General features: G+C 39.3%; 1 protein-coding gene and 1 pseudogene across 2 annotated transcripts; one reads left to right on the top strand and one right to left on the bottom strand.

Moving 5' to 3' along the window:
• Positions 1–924: 924 nt before the first annotated feature.
• Positions 925–4,260, bottom strand: LOC114623631 (annotated as a pseudogene).
• A 2,859-nt stretch (positions 4,261–7,119) lies between these two features.
• On the top strand, positions 7,120–9,033 carry Tceal1 (transcription elongation factor A like 1). Of its 2 annotated transcripts, none has more exons than XM_028770325.1 (2): positions 7,120–7,230; positions 7,948–9,033. In XM_028770325.1, exon 2 carries the CDS (start codon positions 7,975–7,977, stop codon positions 8,470–8,472), a length of 498 nt encoding a protein of 165 aa, XP_028626158.1. In that variant the 5' UTR covers positions 7,120–7,230; positions 7,948–7,974; the 3' UTR covers positions 8,473–9,033. The 2 variants fall into 2 exon arrangements, with proteins under 2 accessions (XP_028626158.1, XP_028626157.1); XM_028770324.1 differs by having other exon boundaries at positions 7,126–7,226.
• Positions 9,034–23,094: the final 14,061 nt, after the last annotated feature.

Below are 23,094 nucleotides of genomic sequence, written 5' to 3'. Positions count from 1 at the left end.
AAGGAGATTTGATCATTTTAGAACTTAGTTTTAAAAATTGCTGCAAATATTTCTGAACACACAAAAATATTTAACTTTCAGGTTTTTTTTAATAGAAAAATAAAACCACAAAATTATTTCCTGGACTGAAAATTCTGAAAACTATGTAGGTCTAAATCTGGGTTAAGATGCAGTTATTTCAAATATGTAATGAATTTAAGCAATGCTTTTCTTCTTTTGAAGTTATGTAGATTTGAAATATTATATGCCTGTGGATAGCAATATAAAATTGTAACATATGTTGATAGATTTCTATAGCAGAGAGACAATATTTGGTATGTTATAGAAAAAAGTCAAGCAAGAACATACTACTTTTCCTTCAAAAGAGAAAAAAATATTAAATAGAGGTATCAAATAAAAGAAAGCATGATCAAATAAAAAGATTATTAATTGAATAGAACAATACTCTTTTTGGTATTTGAAAGCATTTCTCCTCACACACCATCTAGAAGTAAGGTATTACAACCATCATGAATGCATTTTAAAATATATAGACACTAGTGACTAAGCAGTGGTGAATCAAAGTCACAGTCTAAACCACATAATTAATGCCACTTGTATATCAACTGCTTGTTTAGTTCTGAATGATTTTTCAGCAAACATTCTAGTAATTTTCAAATCATGTAATAAAAACTCTGATAGCGGTATTATATTTTGCTGACTTGTATTTGAAAGAAAGACGTTAGCTATTCATCTACTTTGATACTTGTATATTCTGGATCCAATAATACAAATATATGTATGGCAACCTAAAGGACCATATATTCCCCATATAGAGACATCATTATCATTTAGTCTGTATCATTGGTATTCAGTTGCAAAACATTTTAACACTGTAAACATCACAGGTTTTAAGATCAGGTATGCAGAAAAGAATATATATTACTACAATGAAGCTGGTGTATGTCTACACAAAGCCTTGTAATGATAACAATCAACTTGAGGGACGAGTATATCAATAAATTGCTTGACATTCATCATTTCTTGCTGACATGAACTGTGCATCATGCCTCCATAGATTTCAAAGATTACATTGGCTGGTTTTACCAGTGGTTTTAATTGCAAAACAGTAAGAGAAACAACCCTTAGGAGAACTAAAGGGTTACAATCTCCATAGCATTGGAGGATAGAAGTATCTCTATTATTCTCACTGATAGAGCCCTGAGAAGATTCTCCTATTGTTCAAGGAATGCCATTCTTCATCTCTTGATCTATCAGGGCTTTCCCATTTTCTGCTGTCTGTTTGATTACAGATTCATCATTTTAAAAATGTGGCTACAGTTCAATATAATCAAACCAAGAAGGCATAGTCAAATTCACATTTAATGTAACTGGTCCAGTGGAGAGAACATTAAAAGAAGTTATATCCCACTTTGCAAATTTATTATCACCTATATTCTCATGGGAACAATTTGTTCCTAGAACTTACCACTAAAACAGGCTTTCCCTTATCTTACCCTTCAACATACCATGTTCTAACCATGAGTACATTTTCTAACTTTGGAACTTTTCACAGACAATTATATATTCTTACATCATACATTTTCCCTTCTATCAACTCCTCCCAGATCTTTCCCCCCCTCCCCCCCCCCCCCCACCCCCATGCCTCTTTTCTCTTTCCCTTTAGATAACAAACAGGCAAATTAAAAAAAACAAGCTAGGTATTTTTATTTAAAAAAGTGAAAAAAATGCACACACACACACAAGTATATAAACACTAAATCAGAAACCATGGTATACAAGCAAAAGACCAGGAATAATTTTTAATTCCCAAACACAGCAATATGAGACAAAGATCTTCAAAAATGCCATTGAGTTAGTTTTGTGTTGGCCCTCTACTACTGGTCATGGGGCCTGTCCTTAAGTGTGGTTTATAAACGCAGTGAGACTCCATTGGAGAGAGCAAGTTTTTCTTTTATAACTTCTAACTGGAAAATCAGGAAACATGCCCTGAGAAGCTGCACTTAGAAATAAGAGGATGGGAACCAGATTGGCAGGGGTGAACTCTTAGATGACTCACACAATAAGAAAAAATATACTCTTTTTTACACAGAGTCAAAATTTTATACTGAGATTTCTCCTGAGCTTGCTGAATTTATCTTTTTATTTGGTTCTGTTAGCAGGCTTTAGATGAGTACTATGCAGCTGGTATTCTGGATAACAGAATCTGGATCCAAAGAACAAGACACTAGATGTAACAAGATATTTACCCCAGAAAAACAGAAGCTTCTATACTTAAATAATAATTTAAATGATTTAGAAAAGTGTATTAATTTGTTTTAAAGGGAGCAGGATTGCATTATACACTAGCAGTGGTCTCAGTTGACTACAGTTTGAAGTGAATCTCTTTGTGTGTTTTGGTATTAACAAAAATATCATACAAGCTATATCTCCAATTGATAGCCACCTGCAAATGAAAATTAGTTTTCTCCAAGGGAATCTCACTGGGGAAACAAAACACTCTTAAAGATAGATACCATGCATATGAGTAGATGGCCAACAGAAAACGAACTCAACAGCAGCTTTGGAGGAATTTTCCCCGTCATAATGTTAAGCCAAGGCATTACTATTACTAAAACTACTACCACTACTACTATTACTACCTTACCTTGTGTATATATTATGGCTTCAGGTTATATGTTTTTATGGGATTCTTGTCTGTGCAATCCTGTATGTTTCTGCGTATGTATGCATTTCCTGTGCTTTTTCTTTGGTTCATTCTTTTCGTATTGGTTGTTTGGTCCTATTACAATTTTGTTTGTTTTTATTTTATGTTAGTTTACTTTATTATTATTCCTTAGAAGCTTGTTTGTTTTCGTAGGGATACAGAAAGAGTGTGCATCTGGGTGTGGGGTGAGGCGAGGAGGAACTGGGAAGTGTAAAGAAGGAGAAACAATAATTAGAATATATCATGTTTAAGAAAGCTATTTTAATAAAAGAAAACATACTGCGCCGGGCGGTTGTGGCACACGCCTGTAATCTCAGCATTTGGGAGGCAGAGGCAGGTGGATTTCTGAGTTCGAGGCCAGCTTGGTCTTCAGAGTGAGTTCCAGGACAGTCAGAGTTACACAGAGAAACCCTGTCTTGAAAAAACAAAACAAACAAACAAACAAACAAACAAAAAAAGAGAAAGAAAACATACTGCAAACTAGGCATCAACAGGTATCTAGTGTCTATAGTAGAACAAATAGAATGAAGAGGATTTTTGCTGTGTATTTATCAGAATATTCAGAATTATCCAGATTGTTATGGATTCAGGAGGACATAAAAAATCTGTCACCTCATCAATTACTTGGGTTTATTCAGTTGATCTGACTGGCTAGGTAGGAGTAAGCTCCCTCACCAAGTCATGTAGATTCCTTCCTGAAGCTGTACATTCAGAAGAAGAGAGCAACCCTCCCTAAAAGAGTAAGACTGTTCTTTGGTTAAGACAATATGAGTACCTGAGTATACCTGCTGGAACATCCAAACAAGCTCACCAACTCAGGAGCCTGTACGAAGTACCCTTGACCATACATGTAATTTTAGAAATAACTGAAATAATTAATTGGTGGAAATTAACTCCTTAATACAAGGCCTTGGAGCCACCATAATTATATAAGGATTGCATAAAGTATCACATGAAGAACAGGCCAAGTAATATTGTTACTCATTCTAAATCCATTTACTCATGTCTGAAAAGGGACCTGAAGAAACACAGACAAGTTGTTGGGAGAAGAAAAAAAAAGATTTATTTGTAATGCTAACAAAATGAGAAGAGACTAGCACCTTGCAGGAGGAAAACATTTCTACTCAGTCCAGGTTTCAAGCTCTTTTTTATCCTTAGAAGAGATGAAATAAATGACTGGAAACTGAGGCACCCCTCCATTGACCTAAAATGGTATTGTGAAGCTTAGGCTTTGGCATACACATAAGCACAGAATTGTCATGCTTCTGTGAACATTGAAAATATTTTGGTTGCCTTTGCCTTGTTGTCTTCTACCTAAGAAGGAGGAAACACCAGACTGAAGAAATTTCAATGCATTTCTTATGTAGCTAACATGACTCTGTGCTTAGTTGAACAGAAATCAGACCCAACAGTTGATATAGCAAAAGAGACATACAACATGAGCATAGAAGTGACACACTTTTGTTAAAAACCTTGTTTTAGTCATTATCTGCAGACTCAGGTGAAGAATCACTTTTCAGCAAAGAATTACTTTCAGTGAAAGTGGCCTCCATGTCCCTGAAAAGTAACTTGAGCCATGGTTATTATCAAAATTCACACCGCAGAGGTGTTATCTACAGCAACAATAGTGAGAGACTCATATTATTCAGGAGAGTGACCTTCAAATGTAGTGACTTTTAAAGTCAACCAAAAGCAAGTGAATTAGAGAGATTATTTGAGTTTTCTTTTGGTTAAAATATTTATTGTAAATCCTTCCCTACCACCACCTCTTCCCCCCTCTTTGGACTGGGTCTCTCTATGTAGATCTAGTGACCCAGAACTCTCTATGTGGACCAGGCCTGCCTCAAACTCACAGAGATATGCCTGTCTCTGTGTTTGCTTCTACCGATGCCTTACTGAGTGCTGGGATTAGAGTTGCACTACCATACCTGATTAACAATACTTAAAGTAAAAGAAGAATTGGATTATTGCTGGTGATATGTCCTGTTATTACAATTACCTCCTACTACATTAGAGTTAATAACTTACAGAACACATTCTATATCCTAAGCACTATTGTAGGTGCTAGGCATATACTGATTCATTGACTCATTTACTCCTCTTACTGATCCAACAGGGTAGATATTATTATTGTATTTACATTTGTAGATGAAGAACTCAAGTCACAGAAAGTCTACTAAAGATTACTCACTGTATCTCACAGATGGAAAAGGAAAATAATCAAATATAAATTCTAGCAGTTTCCACAATTCCAAGGGCACCTACCAAGGCTAAAGGGCATTTTTGTTATTTTGTGCATTTTTTGTAACATTCTGGAGAAGAGAGCAAGAGGCAATGTGTGTAAACAACTGGGGGTCAGATTTCAACTGAAAGTAAGTGAAAAGAATCAGTAATGTATGAACATTACATGTCAAAAATTCAGTGTAATGTCTTATACGCTGTACAGTGCTCGTCACAGGATGTAAGGAGAATAAGAAAATAAAGAAACTAATAAAACTGGACTTCTCTGAAAAAAAAAAGAATGCACACAAACGAAAAACAAACCCATCATGATAGATAAAAGAAAGCATGGGTAAGCTTGGTTTTACAGACACATGTCACAGAAAAATAGAAAAAAATTTAAAGAATTTTGGATAAGATATACAGGTAAACTAACTTCTACTTCAGTGCAAACTAAATCAGATGCTGAGGAAATCGACAAAAATTTCATAAAATTAGATATTTCACATGTCGATTTCTGTTCAGAAGCATAGTAAATAGTCAAGGTTTTGACAAAAAAAATTTCAAAATCCTTGCAAAGCTGATATTTCAAATATGAATTTGTGTTCAGAAACATCACAAAATGGTTTAGGTTTAGAACAAAAGCAGATTTCAGAATCCTCACAGATCTGATGGCCGCTTACCCTGGAAGCATAAAACTGAAAAAAGTGTTCCCTCTATGGAAGAAAAATCTCCATGAGAAAGTAGCATTCATGCTTTCTAGATAGATGAAAAGTAGGATAAAGGTTAGAGATAATAAAAAAGATACATCCCAAAACAGGTATCATTTATGATGACAACAAACGATGTATACATGATTTGGATCCTGCTATTAAGTATGTGGTCAGCAGAATTATTACATAGTTTAGTGTGCAATGTCCTATCTGCTGCATCTATCATTTGAGGTTCAGATATCTCGACTCAAATATTTGTTGATTTAACAAATTAATGTAGGCCTTTTCAACCACAAAACCAAGAGCTGGCTATGAGAATTTGGGGTCCCTATGAAATCTATTTCTTCTATGAATAGTAACTATTGAGTGATAATCATATAGAGGAGAAAATAATACCACAATGCACCGCAAGTGCTTCTCTACTTTACAGAATACAGGAGTTCTTTTGATTATTTTGTATGTAGATGGACATATGAGTATTTTAATTTAGGGCAAAGTATCAAGTCATCATATTTACATACTTTACAGGCTTAAATCTTTGTAGAGGTCTAGAACTGGATGAGCACTCATTTATCCCAGAGTTTCTATTTATGATATAGTCGGGGGGCTCAAAAGTAAATATAAAAAAATTGGATCGACAAGAAAAAAAATGAAACTAACTACCAAGGAAATGGCAGGAGATGAAAATCACGATGTGATGGGGATATGAATTAGGCACAAATATTAGTACTTGAGGGTTATATATTTTTTTAGATTTATTTATTTTGTCTTATTTGTGTGTTTTACTGTATGTTTGTCTGTGTGTCATGTGCTCCCTGTGAAGGTGGAATCCCCCAAAACAGAGCTATAGATGATTATGAGCTACCATGTGAGTGCTGGGAATCCACATCCTCTGTGGAAAAGCAGTGCTCATAACTGCTTAGCCATCTCACCATGGTCCTTAAAAAGTTTTATTTTGTTGGTAGAATATTGCTATGTAGTTCTGACTAGCCTGGAACTAGCTATGGAAAACAGGCTGCTCTCCAACTTGAGGCAATCCTATCTTCTCTGTACCCCCCTCCCTTGTCCCTAGAGTGTTGGGATTACAAGCATCTGTCACACTGTCTGGCCTGACCATGATGCATTGTGAAACGGAGGTGAAACTGTGAAATTTCAGGGCAGGGTCTCAAAGATATGTGCGGAGAGAGACGTGGGGGAGGGGGCGGGTGGGACCTGTAGCCTCAGTAACTGAGGGAGAGTGGAAAGTGCGTAGGAGAGAAGAGGAAACAATCCTGGGGAGCAAGGGAGCCTGGAAGAGGTAAAAATCCTGGGGAACCAGATGCTAATCATCTCTAGTAACCAAAAAAAGGCAAATAAAAAGAAAGAGAGGTGAGTGAAAATTCCCGTTGTATCTTAGGTTAGGAGATTCTGGCAAGTGCTGGCAAATGGATGCCAAGGTGGTTACTAGGGATCTGAGCCCAGCTGTGACGCGCGCCGTTCACGTGACCAGGAGCCTATGTCTGCCCAAGTCCCTCTCTCATCCCGGTCCTTTTTGCCTGTCCAGACAACGTCTTTCTATTACCCTTTGGTCGAGAAGGAAAGCAGAAGTAAGTAAGTTCCCTGGATCCTCTAGATTTGGTGATTGTCAGAGGTGCCTTTTAACCAGTGGGATCGGACCTGCAAGGCAGAATCCCGATCTTCCACTATGCTCGAGGGGCGGGCGCCCCGCCCCCCCCCCCCCCCCCCCCCCCCCCCGCCCACGGTTTTGGTAGAGAAAATGGTGGTCTTGGGAGTGGGGTCGGGTACAAAGGACGGTGCTCCACGTGAGGTCTGAGGAAGGTGAACCACAAGGGAGCTATCATTGGGGCGGTTAACTGGTGACCACATATAGGGGTGTGCGTCATTGCTTCTGTTTCTGTTCCCCTATCCCCGCCCCCTACTCTGTCTGGCGTCTGATTTGCGGGTCGCACCTAGGAGCCTCAAAGGGTACCACACAGGCCGGAGGCTGGAGTAAGGATGATCAGTGGGACAGGGTTGGGGTCTGAGAATGAACACAGAAGGTTAACAGTCTGTGGACTTCACTGCTCCGCCCCTGTCACTGCAGGAGAGGCCTGTGGCAAGGCCTGCTGGGAAAAATGGTGGTCTTTCGGCAAGGGGGGGGGGGCTTACTGCTCAGCAGCCGGCGGGAGAGCACAAGAGCTTCTGAGTAAGCTAAGATTTAAAGACACCCGTTCCTATCAGGGAAAGGCAGGAATTGAAACACAAAGCTGGGGTGTTGATACAGCCCGCCAAGTATTGTGACTCTATTCTGTTTTTTCTTGTCTCAAGAATAACTGCTTGAAGAAACTTCTCAACATGGAAAACTCAAGGAATGAGAATGAACAACAACCAGAGAGCACTCTAAAGATCGATGAAGAGCAGCCTGCAGTGGAGCAGTCTCCTGAAAATCAGTGCTCTGAGGAGGATCAATCCTCGGAGGATCTGTCCTCAGAGGAGCAGTCCTCCGATGAGGAGTTCTTTCCTGAAGAGCTTCTGCCTGAGCTACTGCCAGAGATGCTGCTGTCTGAAGATCGTCCTCCGCAGGAGTGCCTCCCACAGAAGAACCAGTTCGTGGACTGTATTCCCATGGAGCAACCTCCCTGTGGGGTGGGCAAACACAAGCTAGAGGAGGGAAGTTTCAAAGAAAGGCTGGCCCGTTCCCGCCCTCAATTTAGAGGAGACATTCATGGCAGAAATCTAAGCAATGAAGAAATGATACAGGCAGCGGATGAACTGGAAGAGATGAAGAGAGTACGGAATAAACTGATGATAATGCATTGGAAGGCAAAACGGAGCCGCCCTTACCCTATTTAATGGGCCCCACTTTTCACTCCTTTGCTTGATAATAGCGTTTGCTACCTGGCCCCTCTGTTTGTTTGCATCTTATTATATGCCTTTTCCCATCTTAGTTTTAACAGTTTTATTCAGGTTGTGCAGTTTTATTTCAGGTGCTTGACTTGTAACTGGCACGAGGTTTTTGGTTTTTTTTTTAACCTTCTAAAATCTGAGTGTGATCAATTTGCATGGAAAGATATACATTATATATGTGAGGTGATAAAAGCAAAAGATATACGTAGCATCCCATTTTTGTAAAAGGAAAACACATTTATATATTAATATGAGAAGAAAAGCTAAACACTATATACTTAAAGGCTAACTAACATTGGTTATCTGTGTGGTAAAGATAATAGGTGATTTTTATATTTTTTTAATTTTGCTTTAAAGTCTCACTTTTCATAATGAATACATTTTATTTATGTTGCACAACAAACAATATAATGAAAAATGTGAAGCAAGTCTAAAATCAAAACGTGTTAATCAGCTTATAAAAACAATGTGCTCCTTAATAAATATTTATCAGAACTTAAAAATTAATCTGATGTTTCTTCCGAATCTCTTTTCTAAGATTTATCTTATTTTTTTAATTTGTATGAGTGTTTTGCCTATGCCAGGTGTGTGAATAGTGCCTCCGGAGATCAGATGAAGGTGTTGGATCCCCTGGAACTGGAGTTATAGATGGTTGTGAGCCATCACATGGATTCTAGGATTTGAACCTAAGTCCTCTGGAGATGGGACAAGTGCTGGTAACCACCGAGCCATCTCTCCAGTCCCTCTTATGAATCTCTCAAGCAGAAGCATAAATGGGATGTTTATTATCAGCAGGAATGACATTTTCCAAGTTAAATAAGAGTAAGACATACCTTACAGTGCTGCTGTGAAACTAAATAAGAAAAGAATCCTTTGAGCTCTGTTTCTTTTTTGGTATGCCCTACCCCAACCTCTATAGACTTGGTCGAAGCATGGGAAATTAGTAACTAAAGAGTGCCTCACTTGTGCTCACCAATAATTCCTGTGAGATTCCTCATGGGTACAACATTCTGTTCCTGTTCTGCTGTATTCTGTCTTACCTGCCAGGTACAGCTGCCCCTTCTAGGTCCTGCTGTTTCCACTGTCCTCTATGCTGCCAATATCCTCAAGGTGGAATGCCTTTTGCAATCTCTAGGGTGCCACAGCTGTAGTGCAGCTCCTCTAGACATATGGAGAACGTCCCTTCTTCCAGCTTTACTATTAAACATACTCAAGTATATATAGTCACAATGATGTTAAGACTTTGATATAGTAAAAGAGTGCTCAAAAATTACTTTTAAAATGCTAAGCAAAATGGCCTTTTCCATGATTTTTAAAGTCCCTGGTTTTTTGTTTTGTTTTGTTTTCCTGAACTCAAACATGAGGTCACCGAGACCTGGAATAGGAAGCCAAATTTGTAAGATGGACATTATGCTGTGTAATTAGAATAGAAACTCCCTTTCCAAATATTGAAAAGGGGCTTCTCACAGAACTGTCTCATCTATTCAGTTAACTAGTATAAAATAAAGAGGAAGATAAAAAGTTAATGTCCGTGTGGTAGTAAATGAAGCCTGCAATCCCTACTCTTGGGAAGTTGAGGCAGAAAGGTTGCCACAAGGTGGGGGCCAAACTGGGCTATACAGTGAGTTTGGGGCCAACCAGAGCTACATAGTGAGACCTTATCTCAAAAATGTGAATTACAAGCAATACTAAATGATACATGAAAACCTGCAATAAAACATTGGAAATGTGTTACACATTTACATATATACATATACATAGCCAACACCTTAACTTACCTACTGGAAAACAGTAAATTAAGTTAACCCATATGAGAAGAAATACAAATTTTATAGACAAATATACATGTGTACACACACATATATACTATTTACCATATACAAAACATAATCATGGGTGGTATTCTGTACATATAACATACATACAACATACAAATATATATTCATAGGATCTAAATGACATTGGATAAAAGATGCTACATCCTGTATTTCGTACATTGGAATATTTCTAACTCATAATATGTCCTGAAAAGACACATTATCTATAAATCTAGTCTAAATATAAACGATGCTCATGTTGTGTACTCTACATTTTGTAGTTTATTCTTAAATGATAAAGATTTAGGTAGTTTCTGGTATTTTACTATAACAAATATGCCACAATGGCCATTTGTTTTTAAAATTGTTATTAAATTTGTTCTTTGACAATTTTAAATAGGCAGAGAATGCATCCTGATTGCTGTAACTCTCCACCTTCTCTAGTCTCACTTCCTCTTCTCTTATAATCACCCCTCCTTCCTCTGCCCTTTTTTCAATGATTCCTTTTTCAGTTTTGAGAACCATGGAGTTTAACCAGGACCATCTGTGTTACCTTGGGCATGGAACTATCCATTTCGAGGCCTGCTGAGCTCATCAGTAGGTACAGTGAGTAAAGACAATGACTACCCTCCCCCAGAATCCATCAGTAACCAAAAATTTATGAGAGAAGGGTAGAGCCTCATGAGCCATTCCGAGGTTCGTGATCAACTGTTGACAGGCCCAATATTATGTAAACCTATAGCATATAACCACAGATGTCGGGAAGTCATATCTGAAACTGGCTGTGCCTTGCTGAGAAGGCAGAATTTCACAAACCTTCTTTCAGAGATTTTAAAGACTTTATTTTTAAAACATTTATTATTTCTGTCTGTGTCTCTCTGTCTCTTTGCCCCATTTGTGTGTCTCTCTGTGTCTATCTGTCTCTGCCTCTGCTCCTCTGTCTCTCTGTCTCTCTGTCTCTCTGTGTCTGTGTGTCTGTGTGTCTGTGTGTGTGATTGTATGTATCAATGTGTGTGTAGATGCTCACAGAGAGCTGAAGAGGACTTATGTCCTCTGGAGCTGGATTTATACTCAGTTGTATGTAACCTGACATGGGTGCAGGTAGGTAAATGCAGGTCCTCTGGAAGAACAGCAACTTCTCTTAATATCTGAGCCATCTCTCTAGCACCAATACCTTCTGGCTCTTATCTTCTTTCTGATTCCTCTTCCTGGTGGATCATTGACCATTAGAGAGGATGTTATAAGCATTCTGTTTGAGGCTGAGCACTCAACTATTAATTTTTCTCAGCACTTTAAGCAGCCAGGTATTATTCACAACCATTCACACAATAGCCTTTATTGATCATGATGCCTCCTTGTGTTTTTATTTATTTCTTTCTCTATAGTATGTATATACACACACAAATAATTTTAACCCAAGTATTCTAACTAGAAGAAAAATTGGGTCAAAAGATACATTTATGGTACACTGACATACTAGTCTCTGTAATAGACATGTGCCATCCAAATCCTTTCTAACTTGTCTAGTCCACTTGTGCCGTTGAGGAAAAACTTCCACGCGCTTGCTCAGGTTTCTTCCTCTGTCTAGCATGCCCTTCTGTCTTCTGTTCAGCAAAGACCTATTCAATCAGTCCCAGAAGATGTTCCTAACAAACCACGCCATTAGATGTTCTTTCCTGGTACGTCTAAAGTACCAAGTGACTTCACCTTTTATTGTGGTGGTGGTAGCAGTAGTAGCAGTAGTAGTAGTTATGTGTTACAGTTATTTTAGGCATCCACTTCTGTATGTTCCTCACTAACATATCTAAAACATGATGCAGAGCAAATACTCATTAAATATCTTCTTGAGCCAGATAGTCAAGAGTCTGGTGATATCTCCTCTACTCCAAACACTTTTAGCTCCACCTAAAGCTGAAGATGGTTCTTCTGGGTCCTTTAGTCAGCTCGTGGTATAAAAAGTAAGCTGCTTAATGTGCTAGAGCACAGCATTGAAATCTAGCCTGGAACAACTACTTTCTTTTGAGATTTGAGATTATCTAGATTCCAGGGAAGGTGATAGCGGCCTGTCTGGAGGATGTTTCCATACAGATTAACTGATGGTCCTGTTCCCCCCCCCAAAAAAATCTGAGGGATCTTACCAAATGACAGAAGCCAATTATTGAAAAGTCATGATGGTGGCACAGAATAGACTTTATTATGATGAGCTAGGTGATCAGAATTAGCTGCATGATCATCCTAAGGACCACCTGAGCTAGCAACTTCAAGTGAAGAGCTTACATAGGAACTCAAAATTGCTCATTTTTATTTCATATACACGAGTGTTTCACCAGTGTGTGTGTACCACAAACATGACTGCCGAGGTCAGACGAAGGTGTCAGAACCCCTGAAGCTGTGGTTACAGAACATTTTGAAGTGCCATATAGGTGCTGGGAACCAAAACTAGGTTGCTCTGCAAGAGCTGCAAATGCTCTTAACTGCTGAGCCATCTCTCCAGCACCTTATTTATGAACTTTTATGGCACTGGACTTCAGGAACGGATGAGTCAGTACCAGGGCATGCATTAATCAGGCAGTAGTCCATTTCTGAGACACATCCTGATATTATCAAAAGGTCACCAGATGTTCTGGGTCCCATAAATTTGAAGGAAGATTACAGATTATGAAGTCTTATGATCAATGTTTCTCTTGTCCCTTTTTCCTGGAATCCTTGACCCTAGAAACTAATATTTTAATCATTTAGGGGCAGATTTTCTTCATAACTTAAAATGTGGGCAAAGGTAAAGAAAACAAGCAGTAAGTTTATAAAGGACAATTTCCAAAGGTCAAGTTAACTTATTAGACTGTTTCATTACCAAAAGAGGCCTCTTTTCAGTGTGTTGGAAGTGCAGCTTTGCCATATTTTAAACTAGAGGACACTTCATCTGTGCTTCTACTACAGCCTCATTTTAGGGAACAAGAGACCATAAATAGTGGTAAGAAGAGGGGTTGGAGACTTTCATGCATGCATTCAGAACCTCCACTGAGGGAATGATAACAGTAATTCTGCCCAAGCCCCACCCAGATGTAGACCCACTTTCTCTGGCTCCATGAGTTTCCAAAGAGCTCGAGTTGCTACAACGCTTTTTCAGAGGCCTTGTTCCTCTGGAAACATGCAGGCATGCAAGTGAGCTTGTGTCTCTGTGTGACGTGTGTGTTTCTATACCTCAGTCAACACCAGAAGCAAAAAAGGGAAGACTCGTGTCAGTGTCATTGCATCCCTGTTTGGACATCACTCCCCTAAACCAGGGGACAGGGGATCAGGAATGCTGAGATAGAAAGAAAACAGGAAAGCCAAAGGCTGGGCAGGGACTGCTTCAGTGACAGATTCTCAGTCTGACAGCAAGAACTGCCACCATAATGTGTCTTTAGGGAAGAATGCAGAGGAACACAGCAACAGAGCACCCTTGGCTGGAGGAACCCAGGCAGACAGGTCCTGCTGTGTGAAAACAAGGGGGTAATTAGAGGGAGGGTAGGCTTTGTTCCTGCCACTGGGGCAGGAAACCCTGGGCCAGAAATTCTCCCTGGACTCCCTCAGATTCCAACAGAGAAAGTCAGGAGCCTGGAGACTGTTGCCATGGCAGCAGATATCCAGGGCTGACAGCCTCTCTTCTTTCTGCATGGCTGCTCTGTCTGTATTCTGATACCTTTAGTTCCTTCTTCCAGAAAAGGCCTGTTCAGCCCACCCTGACTTTGTGGGAATGTAGCTGGGGCTCATTTACTAAGGATCAGATTTAGCAGAACACCTCTGTACCATATTTTAGACCAAAGTATAGCAGGTTAAATGCAAAGAGAAATGTCTTCCTGAATCATACAAATTAGTCGTAGTCTAGAAGGAATAGCTTGTAGTCCACAGACCTAAGTTCCAGCTTTAAGTCTTTCTGTGCCTTTCTAAGTGAACCTAGCTGTTTATTTGATCCTTGTTTCTGTTTTCTCGTTAGTGAATGAGACAGAAGCAGATTTAAAGTATACTGTCATCAGCACAGGATGTGCTTGGCACTATCTTCTCTCAAAATAAAAGCGAATTGTGTCCTTATACCATGAGCAAATATATATTTGTAAGTGTTCAGCGTCTGTTCTAAATTCAGGAATGTGCACAAATAACAGTTTGGACTTCATTAAAATGAATGTAAGGTAACAAATATATAGTGCAAACAATAAAAGGAATAACCTGTAATCTCAATAGTCTATGTAGGTAACATGACATGCTCACCAGATTAGAGTAAACGGAAGAATTTTAGATGAAAATCAACGTTTTTTTTTTTTCATAATGTGCTAGATATTCAACCCAGGCCTTGTCTTGGGTTTACTGCTTTTTAAACTCTAAGCCCTTTAAGGTCCCAAAAACATTTTGGACATAGCCTACAAGGGAATCCATCTGTTGTGTATTAAACCATTTCAAGAAGGCCTGGTGTACAGTCTTTTGGTCTAAAGCTTCTTTCTTGGACCAGACTTGAAACAACATTCCTTCTTTATTGTTTGCTCTACAAGAGAATGTTCCATGCATACCAGCTTAGGGGCTTTTTATAACAAGTTGACCATAATCTACTTCAGTGGGAGGATGGTTCCTTTCACCTATGCTCAGTCTTGCAGAAGAAATGTCATAGGGCATTTAATTTGGAGTGGGTAGAAAGAAATTAAGACACTTATAGTTAAGGATCCATGCCTGAATGGGAGAAGGATCAAAGGTGTTCCAACTAAAGATCTGTGTGTACCCTTGCAATGATGAAACCACATATACAGAAGAAGCAACAGGTTCACAATGTTCTGCAAAAATATTTTTTCACAAGCCTGAACTAAACTATTGGGTTACTCCAGAAATATGTCTGTGTTATCACTGAACTGGTAACTAATGGCTCTTGGCCTGTGTGGTCTATTTTAATTGCTTTAGAAATATCCCCCAAAAGAAAGCCATTTGTGTGATGTCGACCTTTAGAGTGCCAGACTTTAGGGGAGTTCCTTATTCAAGAGGCAAGGGTCCAGACAAGAAATGCATCAAGTATGTTTGGGTCACACCAATTGGGTGGTCTCTTTTGCCTAGAGCAGAGGAAAAGCCATGACAAAGCATAGAATTAATGATTCAGTCTAGATTCTTAAAAGCCTTGAGAATAAGAGGACAAGATACAGAAAAAAAAACATATTTAGTCGTTTATATGGCTTTAAAAAAAAACTAACTCTAGTGAATCCTGTCTACACTGGTACTACTTTCTTCAAATTTATACTGGCCCGGTTATAATTCATATTTCACAGATTAATGAATGAGGGAAAGTTGGGCTAATCACTATGCTATCCATACAAGAAAGAAACAGCTCTCTATTCCCTATGCCAGCCACATGGTAAGCACACAGTAATGGTGAAGTTCCCAGAGGTCTCTAGAGGAAATATGCTGTTTTCTTGTGGTTGGTTTTTGTATATCTAACAACCTGACATATTCAGTGTGTATATAAGAAGTCATTGTGACATTTTGTTGAATGCCCAAAATATAAAAATCTACTATGCCCACCCCCAGCACTGTAGAACAAAACAAAAACAGTATCCATCAGTTCATAATGTAACATCTGTTAGAATTGTAAGCACTAAGGAATCCACAATTATATAGGACTGAGGTTTGGGAACTCAGTAGCAGACTGCAGTTATAGAGAAGTGGAAAAAAAGTGAATGGCCGATGAGCAATGAACAGGTGAAATTGCCTTGAAGTTAATGAAGCAGAAGTTTCAAGGCTCTTTGATTTCTACGAGCAACTAGATGTCGATTTGTATAGGGCTTTACAAAGGGTTCTTGAAGGCAAAATGATGGACTCAACTTATGTATGTCCTTGCCTTTGATATTAGACGGAATCCATGAATATAATGAGGTATCACATCCATGATTATATTATTTAGCAGGAAATATTTTAAAAATACAATCAAGGTTCCAAGGGTTATTGTCATGTGATCTTGACATAATTATCTTTTTTTTTTACTTATTTACTTTACATACCAATCACTGCTCCCCTCCAGGTCACTTGCTCCCACTATCCTCTCCCTCCCTCCTCCCCTTTTCTGAGTGAGTGGGGGCCCCTGAGTGTCCCCACCTACCCTGGCACTTCAAGTCTCTGCAAAGCAAGGTGCTTTCTCTTCTACTGAGGTCAGACAAGACAGCCCAGCTAGTAGAACATATCCCATGTACAGGCAACAGTTTTTGGGATAGACGCTGTTCCAGTTGTTCAGGACCCACATGAAGAGCAAGCTGCACATGAGTGCATATGAGTGAGGATGCCTAAGTCCAGCCCATGTATGTTCTTTGGTAGCTTGTTTGAATAGCGATAGAAAAATCAGTGTACAGTGCATCACCGTCTTGAATATTTTTTATAATTAGCAAAGCTATGGAAGTGGCTATGAGAGAGTGTTAGAAGGAGAATAAAGTTTCATGAACAATACCCACAATTCAAAAGCATCTCTATTGTAACTTTTCTGTTATTTTCTTTTTTTTCTTTCTTTCTTTCTTTTTTTTTTTTCTGAGACAGGGTTTCTCTGTGTAGCCCTGGGTGTCCTGGAACTCACTCTGTAGACCAGGCTGACCTCGAACTCAGAAATCCGCCTGCCTCTGCCTCCCAAGTGCTGGGATTAAAGGGGTGCGCCACCACTGCCCGGCAGTAATTTTCAATAAGATGAATATAGGCATATTGGTGTAAGGGGAAGCTGATTTAGAGTTGTGTTTAGCTTAGTTTTAGTTGGGTAATTTATCCCTGTGTTCCTCAGTTCCTTCCACGTATAAATAAATAACTATAAATTAGGGGCAATTACAGGGTAAAGTCATAAAATGGAAACTAGTATCATCTAATTCAAGTGCTGCTGAGCCTAACTCCTCCACTCAATTGCCTTTCTTGGACTTAGTAGACGATTGTAAATTTTATGCCACAATTAAAATCATGGTGGTCTATCATCAGACTCTTGGCAGCATTTGATAGTAGTTCTTACTTCCTTAACTGATTCCAAGATGCTTTTTTAGTCTCAGTGAACACTACTGTGGATAAGTATCATCCGGCCATCAAAAATGGAATCTTGGGCTCCACATAGCGGTGCATGCCTTTAATCCCAGTACTCAGGAAGCAGAAGTAGGCAGATGTTTGTGAGTTTGAGGCCAGCCTGGTCTTCTCAGTAAGTTCCAGGACATCAAGGGCCATATAGACAGACCCTGTCTCAAAAACACCCCCACCAAATTTTAGAAACTTGTCTACACATCATACCATCTATAACTTTTCCTAGTTCATGTACACAGACTCAATTTTTGGTGATGTGGCATGAAATATTTATATTTACCAAAGTATTATAAAACTTAAACCACATTACCACAAAAAGGCATTGATGTCAAACTGGATTATGAGCATTAAGAATATTCTGATTTGTTGGTTGGGGCTGTAGCTCAGTATTCTCTCTTATCATACATGAGGCTCTGTATTATATCCCGAGGATAGCACATGTGCATATGTTAGCACATGTGTACGTACAGACATACAATTATTTAGGATTAGTATATGCACAAGAAAACTTGAAATGCTCTGAAATCTTAAACACACACACAAAAAAAGAAACTTCACAGATGTTGCTAATGGTTTCCTTAATTTGGCAATAACAAAAATAAAAATTTTTAAATAATAAAAATACACCTACAACTAATAATGAAGTATAAAGCTGAAAGATTTTTTTTAAATCAATAACAAATGACTGTGCCAAAGGAAATACTGACGTACCTTTTAAGGTTTTTGTTTGTTTGTTTGGTTGGTTGGTTTGGCATTTTTTTGGGAGAGAGGGAAGAGATATTATCAAAATGTCATATGAAGAGAGGATCTAAGTGTTTTCAACCAAAATTTACTGGTGAAAAAAATCATTATAGAGGTGTGAGAGGCAGTAAGAAAATACATTTTTCCACTTTGAATTATGACATTCTGTATGTCATTGTTAAATTCAAAGTGTGCTACTGGTTATAATTTCTCATAATAAATATATGTTAACATAGATATCTAGTAGTTTGTGTTGCCCATATCATTTATTCATTTATTGCGGTAACAATTGGCCATCCTAATCCCTTACCCATTCCTTTTAAATATCCTTTTGCTTAAAGAGGCTATTTTCAATTGTAAATGTTAAACTCCTTAACCTGTGTCTCACCCTCAGTTGGTAAGCAGTAGGGGTTTTGTATTCCTGGAAAGAAGTTGTGACTGCTAAGGTTTGTTTTTATTGTTAATGTAACACAATAAGGTGAGCTGAGAAGAAGAAACTTCATTTGAGAAATTATCTTCAGCAAACTGGCCTGTGAGCATGTGTGTAGGGAATTGTCTTAGGGATGATTTATATGGGAGGGCCCAGCCCACTCTGACTGACGCCATTCCTAAGCAAGTGGGCTTAGACTATGTAAGAGAGCTAGGAAAGAACAAGAAAAGAAGCAAGCCACTAAACAGCACTCCACTAGGGTTTTTGTTCCAGATTCCTGCCTCAGTTTCCTGTCTTGAGTTCCTGCTTTGTCTTCTCTTGCTGATGGATGAAATTGGTATGTCTAGGTCAAGCAAACCTCTTCCTCCACAAGTTGCTTTTGTTAGAATGTTTTCTCATAACATCAGGAAAGTGGACTAAAACAGGTTGACTGACTGCTTAGAACCTCAGTCATCTGGAAAGGTTGGAATGCTGTTAAGTCCCCAGCCAAATTTTCTTGGGCTATCTTTACGCCCCCTAATAGCCATTTGTTGCTCTCTTTTGTATATCTTTGTAGCATCTTTGTAAACATTAGGTAAATCCTTTGGAATGTACAAACAGACCCCTGGTTTCCATCGAGTGAATGGCTAAGACTGCAAAAGGAGGCCTATAGCTGAGATTTCCCTGCTTTTTTGTAACTTGCCTAAGTAATGTGCCCATCAAAGTATGTGAAAGGCCTCTTGATTTACAATTTTCTTTGTTCTGTTACTATAGGATTTCATGGCACTGTTGTCATGTTGAAACATGGCATGTTGGGGAAACCTGAATCTGTGTTTCTGGGCCATGGCCACTGATCTTTGGCTCTAAAATCAACTATTTCTTTTGTTCTTTTGAGTTTTGAGCAGGTCCTTTCATCAACAGTAACAGGCTTTTAAAATCAGAAACCACATTACTTCTGTACTGTGGCATCTTGTGGTCACAAGAGCTGACTTCATGGAAAAGCCTCTCACATACACAGGGGGCCCTCAGGGGAGCTCCAGCTGCTCTGTACATTTCAAACTTCCAAAATAGTGACAGCTTAAGAGGATCTATATTTGTATGACCACTGAGCAGCAAAAACAGGTGGCTGGGTTATTTGCTTACCCACATGAACTCTTTTATCCACCTCTTGCTTCCCAAATGAAAACAGATCTTTTCTATTTTCTAATGACAAACAGGATGTAGACTGATAATCCCAGTAAAAAGAATTACAGTAGTGATAAGGAACAGAATGGACAAATAGTGAAAAGAAGTAGCAGAAATCCCCACCCCCTCTCTTTCACTCTCAGGCTCATTTCCTGAACCCTGCTTTTTCAGTGTCTGTATAGGACTATATTAGAAGCAATAGACCTTAGGGTCTTGGGAGTGGAGAGGAAAAGAGTCTTAGGGAATAAGAACGAAAAAAGGAACTATTGTCTATTTAGCCCAAGTGGTGATCCTCTCTGATAATCTGAGAAGAAAGGGAATAGAAATTCTAGGAAGATAATACACTTTTAGTGTCTCCAGCAGAAACAGAAAGGATTAACAAGAGGGAAGTGGAGAGGGGCGACTGGGCTCCTGATGAAGTGCTGTTGGGTGAATTGAGAGCCCACGCTTACTGATAACACAAACTTCACTGAACAAAGAAAGCACTGGCATGCATTTAAGTTACCAGGTAGTCCCAGTCTTTTCCACTTGAGTGTCGTCTCCCCGTTGCCTTGGTGGCAGACTAGTGTGTCCACTAGACAGAAAAGGGTAGTGCCTGCTCTGGATCTGAAGTGTTTTTAATGAGCTGGTGGTAGCTTAAGGCACAGGCTAGGATAAAGACCACAGGAGGTCTGGAGCCAGATTGCTACATTTCAGAGTAGAAATGCATAGTAAAAATAAAATAAAATAAAATAAAATAAAATAAAATAAAATAAAGTAATGATATGCTTTTCTTACAGATAAAAGGGGCCATATCTGGGAAAGGGGCTGCGCTCGGGTCTACTCACTGAAAGCAGGATGGTTTCTGGCCTAGGGAAGTGGGAGAAATGCTCTGGCTCCCTGCAAATCAGGGTGAGACTAGAAACCACTTGCCAAATTCTGGAATTGAAAAAGGTATGGGAAACGGATGCTGTTGGTCATATACATGCAGTTCATGTACTGCAGTTCTGACACCACTGCTAGGCCCGATGTTCATTTTGATTTAGAAAAGGGTGAGTACAAGGAGGATTGTTGGGGAAGTGAACTGAATCCTGTGTAGGTGTCAGCTTCCTTTTGCAGAGGATGTGGGGATGTTGAGCACAAATGGGGAAAAAGGTAAGCATACTGAATCCTTGTAGGTGGATATGAGACAGGGACAGGCTGGTGCCTGATACTCCCTGGTGAGGGTAAGGAAGCTGATTGTTTCCTAGAATGCATTCTGTACAATTTTGCCCCATCTTCTTGTTCCTCTTGGAACACACACACACACACACACACACACACACACACACACACACACAGAGAGAGAGAGAGAGAAAGAGAGAGAGAGAGAGAGAGAGACTCTTAGAGAAAAGAATTATTTCTAGCTCCCCCCACATGCCACATACACACACACACACACACACACACACACACACACAGAGAGAGAGAGAGAGAGAGAGAGAGAGAGAGAGAGAGAGAGAGAGAGAGAGACTCTTAGAGAAAAGAATTATTTCTAGCTCCCCCCACATGCCTAAGATGTATTAGTAAAGGTCAGAGGTGAAAGAGCTCTGCTCCCTTCCCTTCCCCATGCTTTATTAGGGACTTGAGTAATGGATGTTCAAAGCCTTTATTATTATTAATCACTGTGGCGGGCCATCACGAAAATCTTTCTCACTATACAATAGTCTAAAGAGTGTCTGTTACCACTATCCATGGTATATTAGCTAAGACTAAAAAAGTAGCTTCACCTAACACCAAAGTCTAGAGGGTAGGGACCTATGAAATGCAGGAGAGGTAAACTATAAAGTGAGAAAAATAACAAAATATCCATGTGAATTCAAAGGGAAACACTTTTTTAATGAATTAAAACAAAAATCTGAAGACAAAATTATGCTTCTATAAAATAAGTAAAAATATGTCCTTTACTCCTTCCTTTCCTCTCTCCTCTCTCATGCCATTTTGGGAATTGTTCCTGTTTCCAGGTCTCTGTCTTTAAGGCTATTACAGCCTGCTGCGTGCTGGTGGGGCTGGAATTCCTTCTGGAGTGAGGTTAGGTTTCTGGGCACGAGTGCCAGGTTTATAATAAGAAAGGGTAAATCCATCCCCTTAGCATTCAAAGGGAGCACTCTGACAGGAAGAACTTTTCAATCCTGCAGTTCTCTGTGTGCTAGTTCTACCCTTTGGTGCTGCATCCTTCAGGAGGCATCAGATTCTCCAAGGCTGATGGCAGGGTTGTTCCACACAGATTTACTGAGAGGAGGCCAACTGTCTTCATTGATGATTGGAGCATGTTGTCCTTCTCCTCATTCCCCTTTTTTCTTTTATAGAGACGGAGAAATGCCCCCAGAGTCCCTCACTAGAAACAATGGTTGTAAACTGTCTTTAGACAGTGTCTCACCAAGTCTGACTAGACCATTTGGGCTTGCAGCAGAAGTAGTTAGCCCTTCCTCGGAGTTCAGTAAAGTAGTCTCTAGAGTAACTGGCTAAAAATGAGCTTAGCCAGCTGACAAGAGCTCGCCCATCCCTCTCCTATCCATTTTGCTCTAAATCTCAGAAAAGCTTAGGATATGTCGTGACCTGTTTTGGTGATTCTCTGATGACTTATCTCTGTGTCTGCCTGGTAAAGACCATCTTCTGTCTTGAGTCTTCACAAGCTCAGAAGTAAAAAGTGAGCTTGCCTCTAAATTAGTAGGAAATGATTGTTATCTCTTGTTCCAACACCACCATGCACTGTGTGTAGCACTTGACTTGAAAACGAAGGCAATCAGACAATAAATTGGTATTTGAAATACATGTTTCCGGTTTCTGACTACTTCCTTTCCCACACAAAGGGCTAGCATCCCAATCACATGTCCATGCACTGATTTGCCTGTCCAAATTCTTGATAGGAGACATTGGGGTCTCAGGATCTTAGAAAGCAAGGGTGGGGGCAAAGCCATATGTGAACTACAATCACCTTGCTCTTAGAAGAATACATAGAGAGGGAAGCTTCTGTGATGAGGTAGCATAAGAACAGATAAGACTTATGCCCCTAGCCTTGCTCAACAGAAGATATGTGGATAACTGTATGAAAAGAGTCCTCTGAACTACCCTTACATAGATTACTCATGAGGCCATGAATCCCTATGCTGTTACCAATACCATGATGAGGCACTACTAGAACTAGACCTTTATTGCTTGATAAGGGATTTTTTTTCATATTTGCTTACATTTTCTTTAGTCTCTTCCAGATTCTCACTAATACATTGTTGTCTGAAGCTCCTTCTGCCTAAATTCTTCCTTCCATCCTTCCCAAGTGTGAGCTATGTAACAGTGTCTGAATGCTTTCCCCATCTTCTTTGGATCTCCCTTTCTTTATCC

This window comes from Grammomys surdaster, unplaced genomic scaffold, assembly GCF_004785775.1.
Source record: "Grammomys surdaster isolate TR1022 unplaced genomic scaffold, NIH_TR_1.0 200, whole genome shotgun sequence".
NCBI lineage: Eukaryota > Metazoa > Chordata > Mammalia > Rodentia > Muridae > Grammomys > Grammomys surdaster.
Note: the sequence above shows the minus strand (reverse complement) of the source record. Positions and strands in the feature narration are given on the sequence as shown.